Raw genomic sequence first — 19,368 nt, forward strand, 5'->3', positions numbered from 1 at the left:
GTTGAGAGAGATGGTATAAAATAAGACCACAGATAGGGAGATAAATGAGATAATAGTTTTCAAAGATAAATAAACCCTCTGGGAAAGCATCTTGAAAATCAACAAGTAGGACTACATTAAACTAAAAAGCTTCTGCATAGCAAAAGGAGTAATCAACAAAAATGAAAAGGCAGTCTATGGTATGGGAAAAGCTGCCTGTAAACCATATATCTGATAAGGACTTAATACCCATAATAGAAAAGAACTTATGCAACTCATTAACAAACAAACCAAAAATCTAGTTTAAAAAATGCACAAAGAAACTGAATAGAAATTTTTCCATAGAAGTAATACAAGTGTCCAATAGTTACATGAAAAGGTGCTTGACATCAGTATTCATCAGGGAAATGTACAATTATCAAAACCACAATGAGACATAACCTTAGGATTTTAGAATGGCTGTTAACAATAAGTCAAGAAGAAGAAATAACAAGTATTGGCAATAATGTTGAGTAAAGAGGACCCTGTGCACTGTTGGTAGGGATGTAGCATCCAGTTCCATCACTTTGTTGCATATAGATGGGGGAAAAGTGGAAATAGTGACATATTTTATTTTATTTTATTGGGCTTCAAAATGACTGTGGATAGTGACTTCAGCCACAAAATTAAAAGACACTTGCTCCTTGGAAGAAAAGCTATAACAAACCTAGACAGTGTATTAGAAAGCAGAGACATCAGTTTGCCCACAAAGGTCCGTCTAGTTAAAGCTATGGTTTTTCCAGTAGTCATGTATGGATGTGAGAGTTGGACCTTAAAGAAGCCTGAGCACCGAAGACTTGATGCTTTTGAACTGTGGTGTTAGAGAAGACTCTTGAGAGTCCCTTGGACAGCATGACGCTCAAACCAGTCAGTCCTAAAGGAAATCAATCCTGAATATTCACTGGAAGGATTGATGCTAAAGCTGAAGCTCTAATACTTGGCCACCTGATGTGAAGAGCCAACTTATTGGAAAAGACCCTGATGCTGGGAAAGATTAAGGGCAAGAGGAGAAGGCGGTGACAGAGGATGAGATGGTTGGATGGAATCACTTGCTCAATGGACATGATTATGAGCAATTTCTGGAACACAGAGGAACTAAAAAGCCTCTTGATGAAAGTGAAAGTGGAAAGCAAAGAAGTTGGCTTAAAGCTCAACATTCAGAAAACGAAGATCATGACATCCAGTCCCATCACTTCATGGGAAATAGATGGGGAAACAGTGGAAACAGTGTCAGACTTTATTTTTATGGGCTCCAAAATCACTGCAGATGGTGACTGCAGCCATGAAATTAAAAGACGCTTACTCCTTGGAAGGAAAGTTATGACCAACCTAGATAGCATATTGAAAAGCAGAGATATTACTTTGCCAACAAAGGTCCGTCTAGTCAAGGCTATGGTTTTTCCTGTGGTCATGGATGGATGTGAGAGTTGGACTGTGAAGAAGGCTGAGCACCGAAGAATTGATGCTTTTGAACTGTGGTGTTGGAGAAGACTCTTGAGAGTCCCTTGGACTGCAATGAGATCCAACCAGACTATTATGAAGGAGATCAGCCCTGGGATTTCTTTGGAGGGAATGATGCTAAAGCTGAAACTCCAGTACTTTGGCCACCTCATGTGAAGAGTTAACTCATTGGAAAAGACTCTGATGCTGGGAGGGATTGGGGGCAGGAAGAGAAGGGGACGACAGAGGATGAGATGGCTTGATGGCATGACTGACTCGATGAATGTGAGTCTAAGTGAACTCCGAGAGTTGGCGATGGACAGGGAGGCCTGGCATGCTGCGATTCATGGGGTCGCAAAGAGTCGGACATGACTGAGCGACTGAACTGAACTGAACTGAACAGTCCATAGGGTCACAGAGTCATACATGACTTAGCAACTAAGGAACAAGAACAACACTAGGAAATAGTATGGAGTTTCCTTAAAAAAAAATTTTTTTTAAATAGAGCTACTATATGTTCAACAATTCTTCACATCTAAGTATATATTAAGAGGAAGTGAAAATAAAATCTCTCACCCCATGTTCATTGCTGTATTATCCATAATAGCCAAGATATGAAAACAACAGAAGTGTCCATCAACAGATCACTGAATAAATAAGATGTGATAAAATGGAATATAATTCAATAATTCAGTCATGAGAATGAAAAAGAAAATCCTGCCATTTGCAACAACATAGGAGAAACTTACATTATGTTATGTGAAATTAGTCAGACAGAGAAAGATAAATATGCTACAATATAATTTATACCTAGACTCTAAAAAGCTAAACTTACAGAAACAGAGAGTAGGACAGTGGTTACCAAGGGCTGTGAGGTGAAGGAAATTGGGAGATTCTGGTCAAATGGCACAAGCTTACAGTTATAAAATGGATAAGTTCTTGGAATATAATATATATCATGGTGCTTTCAGTTAGTATTACTACATCATATACTGAACACTTGCTAAGATAGCTCTTATAAATTCTCATCACATAAAGAAAAAGGTAACTTGTGACATGATGGAGGTGTGGCTAACACAATGGTGGTGATCATTTTCCAATATACAAATGTATCAAATCAATACATTGTAGACCTAATATTTACACAACATTATATGCTAATTCAGTTCATTTCAGTCGCTCATTCATGTCCGACTCTTTGTGACCCCGTGAACCACAGCATGCCAGGCCTCCCTGTCCATCACCAACTCCTGGAGTCCTCAGATAGATTATGTGGATTGATGGATGGATAAATAGATATAGATAGATAAAAAAGACAGAATGAACAATAGATGAAAGGCTGCATTCTCCATTCTCTGGGGATTAGAGTCCAGAGGAGACCTGGATCACCACTCTGTTCTTAAAAGTGCAGCCAGGGAGGCGGTCCTAAGATGGCAGAGGAATAGGATGGGGAGATCACTTTCTCCCCCACAAATTCATCAAAAGAACATTTGAACACTGAGAAAATTCCACAAAACAACTTCTGAATGTCAGCAGAGGACATCAGGCACCCAGAAAAGCAGCCCATTGTCTTCAAAAGGAAGTAGGAAAAAATATAAAAGATAAAAAGAGAGACAAAAGAGGTAGGGACGGAGCTCCATCCCCAGAGGGGAGTCTTAAAAAAGAGAGAAGTTTCCAAACACCAGGAAACGCTCTCACTGCCCAGTCTGTGGCGAGCCTTGGAACCACAGAGGGCAACATAACCAGGAGGAAAAATAAATAAATAATTAAAACCCACAGATTATGTGCCCAACAGTAACTCCCCCAGCCAAGAAGCAGCGCAGATGCCTGCATTCACCACTAGCAAGTCTGGGCTGGGCAGAGAGGCAAGGGCTGCATTGCTTACTTAGAGTAAAGACTGGGCCTCAATGCCCCGAGGGCAATCTGAGGGAACTAACATGGTTTAGCAAACCAGACTGTTGGATAACTACCACGCAAAAAGCCCTACCTAAGACACAGCCAGGCCCACTCACAGTACAAAGGACTGACTAGAGCTACTTGAAAAGCCCTAACCTAAGGCACCGTCAGGCCAGCTCACAGAACAAAAGACTGAGGAGAGCTAGCTGGCTACAGACCACCCATCCCCCTCCAGTGACAGGCAGGCGAAGGCAGCCAGAGCCGGAAGGGGGCAATCGTGGCCCCAGAGAGGCATCATCTACCAAACTGCAAGCAGGCTTTGTTGCTAACCAAGACTTCTTGGGATTCTGGACAGTCAACATTTGCCTGAGAAGGTGCGCCGGTTGTACACCAAGAAAACCGAGCTGCAGGGATGGGGGAAGCGATAAGTTGCAGCCACCGTGCTCGCCAAACACCTGGTCACCTGAGCTGCTCGGACCTGGGAAGAGCACAAAATGCAGGCCCACCCAAGTCTGTGCCTCTGAGGACTACCTGAATATCTGAACCTGAGAGGCTTAGACCTGGGAAGTGCATACAACCCAGGCCCTGCCTCAGACAGTTCCCAGCAGAACAACCTAGAGCCTAAGCAGTGTAGACAGGGAAAGCACACACGCCGTGAGCAGGGGCAAACCAGTGTGGCTGAGACACTGCGGGTACATGCCAGTGTTATTTGTTTGCAGCTTCCCTCCCTCCCCAAAGCACAACTGAACAAGTGAGCCGAAAAAAGTGTCCATCACCGCCCCCTTGTGCCAGGGAGGAAATTAGACACTGAAGAGACCAGCAAACAGAAGCTAAAACAGAGGGACCCTCCTTGGAAGTGACAGGTGCAATACATTAAAACCCTGTAGATAGTACTGACTACATAGGAAGGGGCCTACAGATTTTGAGAAATATAAGCTGCATCAAGGAACTATCCAAAAATGAACTGATACCACACTGCCCACAACAACACCAGAGAAAGTCCTAGATATATTTTTACTATTTTTACTATCATTCTTTAAATTAAATGTTTTTTTTTATTTTTAAGTCCTCTGTTACTCCTTTTTCATTTTTATAACCTACTATTACTTTGCAAAAAAAAAAAAACAGAGATCCTATTTTTTAAAGCAAACTTCATATATATATATTATAATCATTTTTATTTTCTCTTTTTCTTTAATAATATAATTTTGAAATCCAACCTCTAGATTTTTAATCTTTGCTTTTTGGTATTTAGTATCAATTTTGTACCTTTAAGAAACCAATCTTCAAATCTTCAGTACCCATTTTTACTTGGGAGTGAGATTACTGACTTGACTACTCTCCCCCCCGCCCCGCCCCCCTTTGGCCTCTCCTTTTTCTCCACCAGGTCGCTCCTATCTCCTCCCTCCCCCTTCTCTTCTCTACACATATCTTCTTCTCTGTAAATCTCTTTGTGTGTTCTGGACGGTGGATAACACTTAGGGAACTGATTACTGGCTGGATCTGTCGCTCCTTTTGATTCCCCCCCTTTATCCTCCTGGCCACCTCTGTCTCCTTCCTCCCTCTTCTCTTCCCTGTATAACTCCATAAACATCTCTGAGCAGTCCAGACTGTGGAGCACACATAAGGAAGTGATCACTGGCTAGCTTGCTCTCTCCTCTTTTGATTCCACCTCGTCTCATCCTAGTCACCTCTATCTCCCTCCTCCTCCTTCTCTTCTCCATGTAACTCTGTGAACCTCTCTGGGTGTCCCTCACTGTGGAGAAACTTTTCATCTTTAACCTAGATGTTTTATCAACGGTGCTGTATAGATGGAGAAGTCTTGAGGCTACTGTAAAAATAAGACTGAAAACCAGAAGCAGGAGACTTAAGTCCAAATCCTGAGAACACCAGAGAACTCCTGACTCCAGGGAACATTAATCGACAGGAGCTCATCAAACGCCTCCATACCTACACTGAAACCAAGCACCACCCAAGAGCCAACAAGTTCCAGAGCAAGACATACCACACAAATTCTCCAGCAACACAGGAACATAGCCCTGACCTTCAATATACAGGCTGCTCAAAGTCACTCCAAACCCACTGACATCTCATAACTCATTACTGGACACTTCATTGCACTCCAGAGAGAAGAAATCTAGCCCCACCCACTAGAACACGGACACAAGCTTCCCTAACCAGGAAACCTTGATAAGCCAACCATACAACCCCACCCACAGCAAGGAAACTCCACAATAAAGAGAACTCCACAAACTGCCAGAATACAGAAAGGACACCCCAAACACAGAAATAGAAACAAGATGAAGAGACAGAGACATACCCAGCAGGTAAAGGAACAGGATAAATCCCCATCAAACTAAACAAATGAGGAAGAGATAGAGAATCTACCTGATAAAGAATTACAAATAATGATAGTGAAAATGATCCAAAATCTTGAAAACAAAATGGAATCACAGATAAATAGCCTGGAGACAAGGGTTGAGAAGATCCAAGAAAGGTTTAATACGGACCTAGAAGAAATAAAAAAAACTCAATATATAATGAATAATGCAATAAATGATATCAAAAAACACTCTGGAGGGAAAAAAATACTAGAATAACAAAGGCATAAGATAGGATTAGTGAGGTAGAAGATATAATGGTAGAAACAAATGAATCAGAGAGGAAAAAAGAAAAACGAATTGAAATGAGGACAATCTCAGAGACCTCTGGGACAATGTTAAACACCCCAACATTCGAATCAAAGGAGTCCCAGAAGAAGAAGACAAAAAGAAAGACCATGAGAAAATACTTGAGATAATAGTTGAAAACTTCCCTAAAATGGGGAAGGAAATTATCACCCAAGTCCAAGAAATTCAGAGAGTCCCAAATAGGATAAACCCAAGGCGAAACATCCCAAGACACATATTAATCAAATTAACAAAGATCAAACACAAAGAACAAATATTAAAAGCAGCAAGGGAAAAACAACAAATAATACCCAAGGGGATTCCCATAAGGATAACAGCTGATCTTTCAATAGAAACTCTTCAGACCAGGAGGGAATGGCAAGACATACTTCAAGTGATGAAAGAAAATAACCTACAGCCCAGATTACTGTACACAGCAAGGATCTCATTCAAATACGAAGGAGAAATAAAAAGCTTTACAGACAAGCAAAAGCTGAGAGAATTCAGCACCACTAAACCAACTCTCCAACAAATGCTAAAGGATCTTCTCTAGATAAGAAACACAAAAAGGGTGTATAAACTCAAACCCAAAATAATAAAGTAAATGGCAACAGGATCATACTTATCAATAATTACCTTAAACATAAATGGGTTGAATGCCCCAACCAAAAGACAAAGACTGTATGAATGGATACAAAAACAAGACTCCTATATATGTTGTCTACAAGAGACTCACCTCAAAACAAGGGACACATACAGACTGAAAGTAAAGGGCTGGAAAAAGACACTCCACACAAATACAGACCAAAAGAAAGCAGGAGTAGCAATATTCATATCAGATAAAATAGAGTTTAAAACAAAGGCTGTGGAAAGAGACAAAGAAGGATACTACATAATGATCAAAGGATCAATCCAAGAAGAAGATGAAACAATTATAAATATATATGCACGTGACATAGGAGCACTGTAATATGTAGGACAAATGCTAACAAGTATGAAAGGGGAAATTAACAATAACACAATAATAGTGGGAGACTTTAATATCCCACTCATACCTATGGATAGATCAACTAAACAGAAAATTAACTAGGAAACACAAACTTTAAATGCTACAATAGACCAGTTAGACCTAATTCATATCTATAGGACATTTCACCCCAAAACAATGAATTTCACCTTTTTCTCAAGAGCACACGGAACCTTCTCTAGGACAGATCACATCCAGGGACATAAATCTAGCCTTGGTAAATTCAAAAAAATTGAAATCATTCCAAGCATCTTTTCTGACCACAATGCAGTAAGATTAGATCTCAATTAAAGGAGAAAAACTATTAAAAATTCCAACATATGGAGGCTGAACATCATGCTGCTGAATAACCAACAAATCACAGAAGAAATCAAAAAAGAAATTAAAATATGCATAGAAACAAATGAAATGAAAACACAACAACCCAAAACCTGTGGGACACTGTAAAAGCAGTGCTAAGGGGAAGGTTTATAGCAATACAGGCATACCTCAAGAAACAAGAAAAAAGTCAAATAAATAACCTAACTCTACACCTAAAGCAACTAGACAAGGAAGAAATGAAGAACCCCAGGGTTAGTAGAAGGAAAGAAATCTTAAAAATTAGGGCAGAAATAAATGCAAAAGAAACAAAAGAGACCATAGCAAAAATCAACGAACTCAAAAGCTGGTTCTTTGAAAGGATCAATAAAATTGACAAACCATTAGCCAGACTCATCAAGAAACAAAGGGAGAAAAATCAAATCAGTAAAATTAGAAATGAAAATGGAGAGATCACAAAAGACAATCACAGAAATACAAAGGATCATAAGAGACTATTATCAGCAATTGTATGCCAATAAAATGGACAACATAGAATAAGTGGACAAATTATTACAAAAGTACAACTTTCCAAAACCAAACCAGGAAGAAATAGAAAATCTTAACAGACCCATCACAAGCACAGAAATTGAAACTGTAATCAGAAATATTCCAGCAAACAAAAGCCCAGGTCCAGATGGCTTCATAGCTGAATTCTACCAAAAATTTAGAGAAGAGCTAACACCTATCCTACCCAAACTCTTACAGAAAATTGCACAGGAAGGTAAACTTCCAAACTCATTCTATGAGGCCACCATCACCCTAATACCAAAACCTGATAAAGATGCCACAAAAAAAAGAAAACTACAGGCCAATATCACTGATGAACATAGATGCAAAAATCCTTAATAAAATTCTAGCAATCAGAATCCAACAACATATTAAAAAATCATACATCATGACCAAGTGAACTTTATCCCAGGGATGCAAAGATTCTTCAATATCCGCAAATCAATCAATGTAATACACCACATTAACAAATTGAAAAATAAAAGCCGTATGATTATCTCAATAGATGCAGAGAAAGCCTTTGACAAAATTCAACATCCATTTATGATTAAAAAAACTCTCCAGAAAGCAGGAATAGGAGGAACATACCTCAACATAATAAAAGTTATATATGACAAACCCACAGCAAACATTATCCTCAATGGTGAAAAATTGAAAGCATTTCCCCTAAAGTCAGGAACAAGACAAGGGTGCCCACTTTTGCCACTACTATTCAACATAGTTTTGGAAGTTTTGACCACAGCAATCAGAGAATAAAAAGAAATAAAAGGAATCCAGATTGGAAAAGAAGTAAAACTCTCACTGTTTGCAGAGGACATGGTCCTCTATATAGAAAACCCTAAAGACTCCATCAGAAAATTACTAGAGCTAATCAGTGAATATAGTAAAGTTGCAGGATATAAAATCAACACACAGAAATCCCTTGCATTACTATACACTAATAATGAGAAAATCGAAAGAGAAATTAAGGAAGCAATTCCATTCACCATTGCAATGAAAAGAATAAAATACTTAGGAATATATCTACCTAAAGAAACAAAAGACCTGCATATAGAAAACTATAAAAACTGGTGAAAGAAATCAAAGAGGAAACTAATAGATGGAGAAATAGATCATGTTCATGATCAGAAGAATCAATATAGTGAAAATGAGTATACTACCCAAAGCAATCTATAGATTCAGTGCAATCCCTATCAAGCTACCAACGGTATTTTTCACAGAACTAGAACAAATAATTTCACAATTTTTTATGGAAATACAAAAAACATCAAATAGCCAAAGCAATCTTGAGAAAGAAGAATGGAACTGAAAGAATCAAGCTGCCGAACTTCAGGCTCTACTACAAAGCCACAGTCTTCAAGACTGTATGGTACTGGCACAAAGACAGAAATATAGATCAATGGAACAAAATAGAAAGCCCAGAGATAAACTCACCCACCTATGGAAACCTTATCTTTGACAAAGGAGGCAAGAATATATAATGGATTAAAGACAATCTCTTTAACAAGTGGTGCTGGGAAAACTGGTCAACCACTTGTAAAAGAATGAAACTAAAACATTTTCAAACACCATACACAAAAATAAACGCAAAATTGATTAAAGATCTAAACTTAAGACCAGAAACTATAAAACTCCTAGAGGAAAACATAGGTAAAACACTCTCCGACATAAATCACAACAGGATCCTCTATGACCCACCTCCCAGAATATTGGAAATAAAAGCATAAATAAACAAATGGGACCTAATTAAAATAGAAAATTTCTGCACAACAACAACAACAAAAAAAACTATAAGCAAGGTGAAAAGACAGCCTTCAGAATGGGAGACAATAATAGCAAATGAAGCAACTGACAAACAACTAATCTCAAAAATATACAAGCAACTCCTCCAGCTCAATTCCAGAAAAATAAATGACCCAATCAAAAAATGGGCCAAAGAACTAAAAAGACATTTCTCCAAAGAAGACATACACACATGAAAAGATGCTCAAATTAAATCATTATCAGAGAAATGCAAATCACAATCACAATGAGGTACCATTTCACACCAGTCAGAATGGCTGCTGTCCAAAAGTCTACAAACAATAAATGCTGGAGGGTGTGGAGAAAAGGGAACCCTCTTACACTGTTGGTGGGAATGCAAACTAGTACAGCCACTATGGAGAACAGTGTGGAGATTCCTTAAAAAACTGGAAATAGAACTGCCATACATCCCAGCAATCCCACTGCTAGGCATACACACCGAGGAAATCAGAATTGAAGGGACACGTGTATCCCAATGTTCATCGTAGCACTGTTTATAATAGCCAGGACATGGAAGCAACCTAGATGTCCATCAGCAGACGAATGGATAAGAAAGCTGTGGTACATATACACAGTGGAGTATTCAGTTCAGTTCAGTCACTCAGTCGTGTCTGACTCCGTGACCCCATGAATCGCAGCATGCCAGGCCTCCCTGTTCATCACCAACTCCCGGAGTTCACTCAGACTCACGTCCATCGAGTCAGTGATGCCACCCAGCCATCTCATCCTCTGTCGTCCCCTTCTCCTCCTGCCCCTAATCCCTCCCAGCATCAGAGTCTTTTCCAATGAGTCAACTCTTCACATGAGGTGGCCAAAGTGCTGGAGTTTCAGCTTTAGCATCATTCCTTCCAAAGAACACCCAGAACTGATCTCCTTTAGGATGAACCGGTTGGATCTCATTGCAGTCCAAGGAACTCTCAAGAGTCTTCTCCAACACCACAGTTCAAAAGCATCAATTCTTCGGCGCTCAGCTTTCTTCACAGTCCAACTCTCACATCCATATATGACTACTGGAAAAACCATAGCCTTGACTAGACGGACCTTTGTTGGCAAAGTAATGTCTCTGCTTTTCAATATGCTATCTAGGTTGGTCATAACTTTCCTTCCAACGAATAAGTGTCTTTTAATTTCATGGCTGAAACCACTATCTGCAGTGAGTTTAGAGCCCACAAAAATAAAGTCTGACACTGTATTCACTGTTTCCCAATCTATTTCCCATGAAGTGATGGGACCAGATGCCATGATCTTAGTTTTCTGAATATTGAGCTTTAAGCCAACTTTTTCACTCTCCTCTTTCACTTTCATCAAGAGACTTTTTAGTTCCTCTTCACTTTCTGACATAAGGGTGGTGTCATCTGCATATCTGAGGTTATTGATATTTCTCCTGGCAATCTTGATTCCAGCTTGTGTTTCTTCCAGCCCAGCGTTTCTCATGATGTACTCTGCATATAAGTTAAATAAGCAGGGTGACAATACACAGCCTTGACGTACTCCTTTTCCTCTTTGGAACCAGTCTGTTTTTCCATGTCCAGTTCTAACTGTTGCTTCCCGACCTGCATATAGATTTCTCAAGAGGCAAGTCAGGTGTCTGGTATTACTCAGCCATTAAAAAGAAGACATTTGAATCAGGTCTAATGAGGTGGATGAAACTGGAGCCTATTATACAGAGTGAAGTAAGCCAGAAAGAAAAACACCAATACAGTTTACTAACACATATATATGGAATTTAGAAAGATGGTAATGATAACCCTGTATGTGAGACAGCAAAAAAGACACAGATGTATAGAACAGTCTTATGGACTCTGTGGGAGAGGGTGAGAGTGGGATGATTTGGGAGAATGTCATTGAAACATGTATAATATCATATGTGAAAGGAAATACAGGTCTAGGTTCGATGCATGATACAGGATGCTCGGGGCTGGTGCACTGGGATTACCCAGAGGGATGGTATGGGGAGGGAGATGGGAGGGGGTTCAGGATGGGGAACATGTGTACACGCATGGTGGATTCATGTTGATGTATGGCAAAATCAATAAAAAATTGTAAAGTAATTAGCCTCCAATTAAAATAAACAAATTTAATTAAAATAAAATAAAAAACCTAAGATCATGGCAAAAAAAAAAAAAAAAAAAAGCTGCCAGGAAGGTGAGGTCTGAGTGTGAAGGAGTGTGAAGTGTAGAACCCTTCCTACAGGAGATGCTCAGAGACAGTGCAGGTCACTCAGATTGAAGATCTCAGATAATCTTCACTTTCTCACTTAACTCTCTGATCTTATCTTTTACAACTCCCTCTTTTGTTCAGAAGAGCTTACAACATCCTTTCCCTCTGGTGGAAATTTCTTTCCAAGACGAATAGGGCTTCCCAGGTAACTTCAGTTCAGTTCAGTTCAGACACTCAGTCGTGTCTGACTCTTTGCGACCCCATGAACTGCAGCACGCCAGGCCTCCCTGTCCATCACCAACTCCCGGAGTTCACTCAAACTCATGTGCATCAAGTCAGTGATGCCATCCAACCATCTCATCCTCTGTCGTCCCCTTCTCCTGCCCTCAATCTTTCCACCATCAGGGTCTTTTCAAATGAGTCAGCGCTTCGCATCACGGGGCCAAAGTATTTGAGTTTCAGCTTCGACATCAGTCCTACCAATGAACACCCAGGATTCATCCCCCTTAGGATGGACTCATTGGATCTCCTTGCAGTCCAAGGGATGCTCAAAAATGTTCTCCAACACCACAGTTCAAAAGCATCAATTCTTCTGCACTCAGCTTTCTTTATAGTCCAACTCTCACATCCATACGTCACTACTGGAAAAAACATAGCCTTGACTACATGGACATTTGTTGACAAAGTAGTCTCTGCTTTTTAATATGCTGTCTAGGTTGGTCATAACTCTCCTTCCAAGGAGTAAGCATCTTTTAATTTCATGGCTGCAGTCACCATCTGCAGTGATTTTGGAGCCCAGTAAAATAAAGTCAGCCACTGTTTCCACTGTTTCCCCATCTATTTCCCATGAAGTGATGGGACCAGATGACATGATCTTTGTTTTCTGAATGTTGAGCTTTAAGCCCACTTTTTCACTCTCCTCTTTCACTTTCATCAAGAGGCTCTTTAGTTCTTCTTCATTTTCTGCCATAAAGGTGGTGTCATCTGCATATCTGAGGTTATTGATATTTTTCCTGGCAATCTTGATTCCAGCTTGTGCTTCCTCCATCCTAGTGTTTCTCATGATGCAGTCTGCATATAAGTTAAATAAGCAGGGTGAATATGTACAGCCCTGACGTACTCCTTTTCCTCTTTGGAACCAGTCTGTTGTTCCATGTCCAGTTCTAACTCTTGCTTCCTGAACTGCATACGGGTTTCTCAAGAGGCAGGTCAGGTGGTCTGGTATTCCCATCTCTTTCAGAATTTTCCACAGTTTATTGTGATCCACACAGTCAAAGGCTTTGGCATAGTCAATAAGCAGAAATAGATGTTTTTCTGGAACTCTCTTGCTTTCTCTATGATCCAGCGGATTATAGCAAGTTGATCTCTCGTTCCTGTGCCTTTTGTAAAACCAGCTTGAACATACAATATAATGGGAAAGACTAGAGGTCTCTTCAAGAAAATTAGAGATACCAAGGGAAACTTTCATGCAAAGATGGGCTCAATAAAGGACAGAAATGGTATAGACCTAACAGAAGCTGAAGATATTAAGAAGAGGTGGCAAGAATACACAGAAGAACTATACAAAAAAGATCTTCATGACCTAGATAATTATGATGGTGTGATCATTCACCTAGAGCCAGACATCGTGGAATGTGAAGCCAAGTGGGCCTTAGGAAGCATCACTATGAATAAAGCTAATGGAGGTGATGGAATTCCGGTTGAGCTATTTCAAATCCTAAAAGATGATGCTGTGAAAGTGCTGCACTCCATATGCCAGCAAATTTGGCAAACTCAGCAGTGGCCACAGGACTGGAAAAGGTCAGTTTTTATTCCAATCCCAAAGCAAGGCAATGCCAAAGAATGCTAAAGTACCACACAATTGCACTCATCTCACACACTGGTAAAGTAATGCTCAAAATTCTCCAAGCCAGGCTTCAGCAATATGTGAATCATGAACTTCCAGATGTTCAAGCTGGTTTTAGAAAAGGCAGAAGAACCAGAGATCAAATTATGAACATCTGCTGGATCATCAAATAAACAATAGAGTTCCAGATAAACATCTGTTTCTGCTTTATTGACCAGGTACCTTAGTGGTAAAGAATCTGCCTGTCAATGCAGGAGACACAGGTTTGAGTTCTGGGTCCGGGAGATCCCCTGGAGAAGGAAATGGCAACACGCTCCAGTATTCTTGCCTGGGAAATCCCATGGACAGAGGAGCCTGGCAGGCTACAGTCCATGGGGTTGCAAAAGTGTTGGGTTCAACTTGGTAACTAAATAACAACAAACCATGAATTAGCTATTCTACTTTTTTCATATCTGTCATCAAAGTCATCTTCAGAGGACTGTATTGGTCATTCTATCCAAAATTCTACACTGAATTAGTTTTCTATTGCTTCTGCAATGAATTTTTTTAAAAGCTAGCTTATTCTTCAACTTTATTATAAATGTGGTGTCCATGACCACACAGATAAGGTGTATAATTAAAAAAAAAAATGTTGCCAATAATGTATTTTGAGGATAAGAAGAGTTATCAGCTTATATTGAGGAGAAAATTTGAAGTTTGTATGGTCCAACTTTGCATCTATAACATGCCTTAACTATTCTTTAAGATTTAGAAGTCACTTCCCAAAAAGTTTTTTTTTTTTTTTTCCACAAGGAAATTTCCCCTCTTATCAGCCTATATCTAGTGCCCAGGAGTCACACTATGTATCATAGAATTGTATCCTAGGAAACCCAAATGTAGTTTTCTGAGGACATGATGACCTCCTTCAGATAGATGGGGATCTATTTGAGGATCGACTTGATTCATCTCAGAATCCTGGCACACAGAACCTGCTAGGCCATTGGTTATAGATAAATATGTATCAAGGAATTAATACTAAAATCCAGCACCTTATCACTCATTACCTGCTTTAACACTTCCAGTAATGTGAAGTTCACCATCTCTTGAGGTGTTTGTCCCTCTTATTTATGGACAAGTATTAACATCTTTTTTTTTTTTGTTAATGAAACCAAAATCCTTTTTCCTGTAATGCCTGCCAGCCACTGATAGTCCTTTTACTCTTGTGCAGCACAGAATACAGCTAGTTCCTCTTCTATACAACAGCTCCACAACTTCCTAAAGACATACCCCTGGAGTATTTTCCTTTCAAGGCCAAACAGTCTTATTTCTATCTGCTGATTTGTGCATTCCATGGTTTCTAAAATAGGGCAAATAGAGTTCACACAGAGTTCTCATAAAGTGTGACAAGGCAGAATACAAGGAAACCATTGTCTGCAGTATATTTTTAATCATGTGATTTACTGTACATATGCAAATTATTACAAAACAGGTAACACCATATGCTGGTTAATCTTAATAATTGTCTATTTCCAATTTCACTCTTGTAAAAAAAAAAAAATCTGTTTTTCACAAGCACTGACTGAAATGTCTGAATCCTGTAAGACTTTTCTCTGATTTAAAATCAAAGGCATGTTCAAGTCATGAAACAGTGTAAATATGTATATTGTAGTTTATATAAAGAATTAATTCAAAATAAAGTCTGACACATGCTTTAATTTTAGTATGAGGCTTTAAAACACTAATGCATTTTTTAAGACTGAAAAACATAAATATCAGTCAGGGTGGAGGAGGATTTATTTAGGAAGTAGGCTTAAAGAGAATAATCTCTCAACAAAATGTGCGAATGGAACTGAAAGAGGAAAAGTCTTGAGAAAGTGTCAGTTCTCTCAGTATTTTATCAAATTTCCCAAACAGAAGCAAGGACAGAAACACAGAGCATGAAATCTTTGGATAGTGGGTATAAGAAAAAAGAAAATAACTCAGGCTTGCAACCCCATTCTCACTCAGTTGTTTTCATGTGGTTTCTCAAAATGCACATTAAATACATAGCAAAGTCTTACAAAGACACTTTCTGACAGTGCACATAAACAAAAAGACATTGATAACAAATTCCTAAAGATGGCTGGTGGTGATGTTTACACAGTGTGAACATTCATAATGTCACTGAATAGTACACTTAAATGGTTAAAATAGTAAATTTTCTGTTAATGTATATGTTACCATGATAAACAATTTAAAGTTGATGAATTTTAGAATATGTTGAGCTAAAATAGTCTTATAATGCTTTCTCAGGTAGACCTGAGATTATTTAGAAAAATCAACATTTCACCACATGATACACAAAATAGCAATATCTAGTTATCCAACTCAGACTAGATTTTGAAATCATTTAGAGAAAAATTCAAATACTTCAGAAGAATTATAAATGCAAATTGTCATGAGATCAATTATTTATAATAACATTTGTTTTCCTAAATAAAATAATTTATCCATACTATGGAAACATTTAACCTGTCAAATTCATGCATCAAATAAAATATTACAATGCCTCTCATTTACTGTTTTATAGATTATACATATTTTTCTGATATATAATAAATATTAAGCCTATAGTGTATATAATATAAAAGTGTATCAATATGACAAATATTTTAGTGTTTAATATATGCTAAATATAACAAGGATCAATATTATTTGATGTTTATAAATCCATATACCTTTTAGATTTTTAAAAATATTTAATAATCATTTGAGGTATATACATGAATGCATGCAAATGTTAATCACAGTGAACAATCTCTTAGGTAAGCCATGCTGCTGCTACTGCTGCTAAGTCGCTTCAGTCGTGTCCAACTCTGTGCGACCCCATAGAAAGCAGCCCACCAGGCTTCCACGTCCCTGGGATTTTCCAGGCAAGAACACTAGAGTGGGTTGCCATTTCCTTCTCCAATGCATGAAAGTGAAAAGTGAAAGTGAAGTCGCTCAGTCGTGTCCGACTCTTAGCGACCCCATGGACTGCAGCCTACCAGGCTCCTCTGTCCACGGGATTTTCCAGGCAAAAGTACTGGAGTCGGATAAGCCATAGAATTACCAAATTAGCCAATTTTAAAAAGAACTATCATTTGGGGACTTATTTCATAGAATGCATCAATTTATATCATTTATAAATAAACTGGCCTTATTTGTATATTGGATAGAGATGCAAAAGATGTTTGTCAAACAGCAATATCAATGAGAATGTAAAACTTTTATCATTCCAAATGAATAGTAAATGATTATATTTATCTGTTCATAAATATTTAGGTACCAGAATTTTTGATGAGGCTCTTTACTTAGAAATTATTTTAAACAGTTTTCTATAGTCAAATGTGTAAATTTTTAGATAGTATTAGTTTTTCATGCATTTTATTACACAACAGCAAAAGGAATCATAAAAGGAAGCTATATGGCTGGAACAAATGGAGGCTATTTCTGAGAAATTGCAATTACCCTTGATTTTTGATTTATTCTGATCTACCACAAGGTGATAAATTTGACAAAAAGTCTCCTTAATGGTTTCTGTGCATGAAGAACTAGTTATCATTCTATTAATGAAGTGCTTCACCATCCACCCTTTTCCTGTCTAGTGGTCTGGGGCATTGTTAGTATCAAGCCTTCTGTCTCCAGTGAAAATCAATGCTTCAAAAAATCTATTCCATAGTTCACGCCAGAATTGTTTCACCTTCAGTTCTAAATAAAAGGCCTCATATAAAAATATAAATACACAATTAGAAAAGCCTTATGATGAATATATATATATATATATACTCTTCTGTAAAATGATGCTTTCAGAAGACATTAGAATTTATCTAAATTTGATATTGAACAAGTCAAGAGGAGGCAACTATTTGATTCATATAATTGTCTGTTCAGTATTAATTTGACCAGAGCAATTATACTCTGCACCCATGATTTATGCTTCAATTCATCTTCATATTTTGTGTTTTTTTCATGGGATATTACCTCCATCTATAGTTATTTTGCCAATATTAAATATTTAATTTTTCTCCTGCCACATTTATTCTGAGTATATAAACTCATCTTCTCTATAATCATACAACTCAGTAAGTTTAGCCTAATACTAAAAACTTTCCTTCTCACCATGTCTATACACCTTCTTTTCTCTATCTCTCATGCTCTCTGTCTGTGAGAAGTGCTTCTCAAAGGTTGAAGTGATCTAAGAGACGTGATGTTCTTAATTCTATTTCTGTTAGATTTTTCCGAACATAATTGTATCAGAAAAAAATAACCCATAATGTTTCAATCTCAAAAAAGGATGGATAGTATCTTTGATAATCTCATTATTTGTCTATACATTTGACGTATTGTACAAACCTTCTTAATTCCTATGGAGCATCATAACATCATAAACAACTTTCTTAAACTTTTTATCAGCAATTTTTCCTTTTTTTTCTACAAATATACAAACTTTCCAAAGGTAAACAACAATAAACACCACAAAGTTTCCTCAGTACCTATACTGAAAATATTTCTCCTTTGAAAACTGGAATTTCAACAGTTTGACTTAAAAATGAGACTGAATTATAAAACACAGAGCAGAAAAAATAGTGATCTTGGGGTTTCCAGTTTGGCAGCCCTCTCCTTTCCCCTAGTAGAAGCATAAATCTATATTTATCCAAAGTCACCATCCATAACCCTTGATAAAGAGAATAGAAATTTCATAATCTTGAGTTGATTTGGCCCCCAAATTGAATATAATTGAACTCAACCAATAAAAAATGAAATAAAAAAAGCTATTTTAGCTAGAAGAAGCAAACAAACAAAAAATATTCCTAGCCTTTTGAAAATTTAAAGTAAATTAAGAGAGAATTCCTAACAAATTTGGACTTGGCATATATGTGTAAAAAGATTTATTTTTATATCAGTTTCTATTTGAAGGAAATAGCTCTGTAGCAGCAAGGTAAGATCTGATCTTCTTTGCTTGATAGTCAGCACACTGAATCTTTATTGAGGTGTTAGAAGAGGCAAGTTCCCATGCCAAGATTTAATTAAAGTTTAAATATTTGAAAGGGCAGTGATAATGTTGTCTCTAATAAAAATTTTACCTGTCTTGGGATCAATAGAGAAATAAGGTTGTCCCTGAAGAATGCTGTAAACGACTCTGGCACTGTTTCCATAGGTTGGGTCATCAGCATCCGTGGCCTTGACTTGGAGAACATATGCACCTGGAAAATAAGACAATATGACTCTAGCAACTTTGTTGTAGAGAGCTCAAGGGTATGTCTTTTATCATCTGGACTCCTTTTTCCTTTGGACTTTGGCATTCTTTTAATCTGTGAGTGTAAGAAGACACTGAGAGTAACTCAACTACTATAACCAAAATGTTGAGCAACAATATTAGCTATTACTGGAAATGAGGAGTATGTCAAGGCTGTATATTGTCACCCTACTTATTTAACTTATATGCAGAGTACATCATGAGAAACGCTGGGATGGAGGAAGCACAAGCTGGAATCAAGATTGCCAGGAAATATATCAATAACCTCAGATATGCAGATGACACCACCCTTATGGCAGAAAGTGAAGAAGAACTAAAGAGCCTTCTCTTAGTGAAAGAGGAGAGTGAAAAAGTTGGCTTAAAGCTTAACATTCAGAAAATAAAG

General features: G+C 38.0%; 1 protein-coding gene across 2 annotated transcripts in view; it reads right to left on the minus strand.

The window, feature by feature from the left end:
• Positions 1–19,368, minus strand: part of CDH12 (cadherin 12) — a 1,181,755-nt gene that overhangs the window by 94,600 nt on the left and 1,067,787 nt on the right. For both annotated transcript variants that reach the window (XM_086362520.1, XM_086362519.1), the window contains one exon: positions 18,811–18,930. In XM_086362520.1, coding sequence (XP_086218646.1) covers positions 18,811–18,930 — 120 coding nt within the window. The remainder of the gene's footprint in view (positions 1–18,810; positions 18,931–19,368) is intronic.

Source organism: Bos grunniens, chromosome 20 (genome assembly GCF_055505025.1).
Source record: "Bos grunniens cultivar Pamir isolate PY7600 chromosome 20, Bosgru_T2T1.0, whole genome shotgun sequence".
In the NCBI taxonomy this organism is placed as follows: Eukaryota; Metazoa; Chordata; class Mammalia; order Artiodactyla; family Bovidae; genus Bos; species Bos grunniens.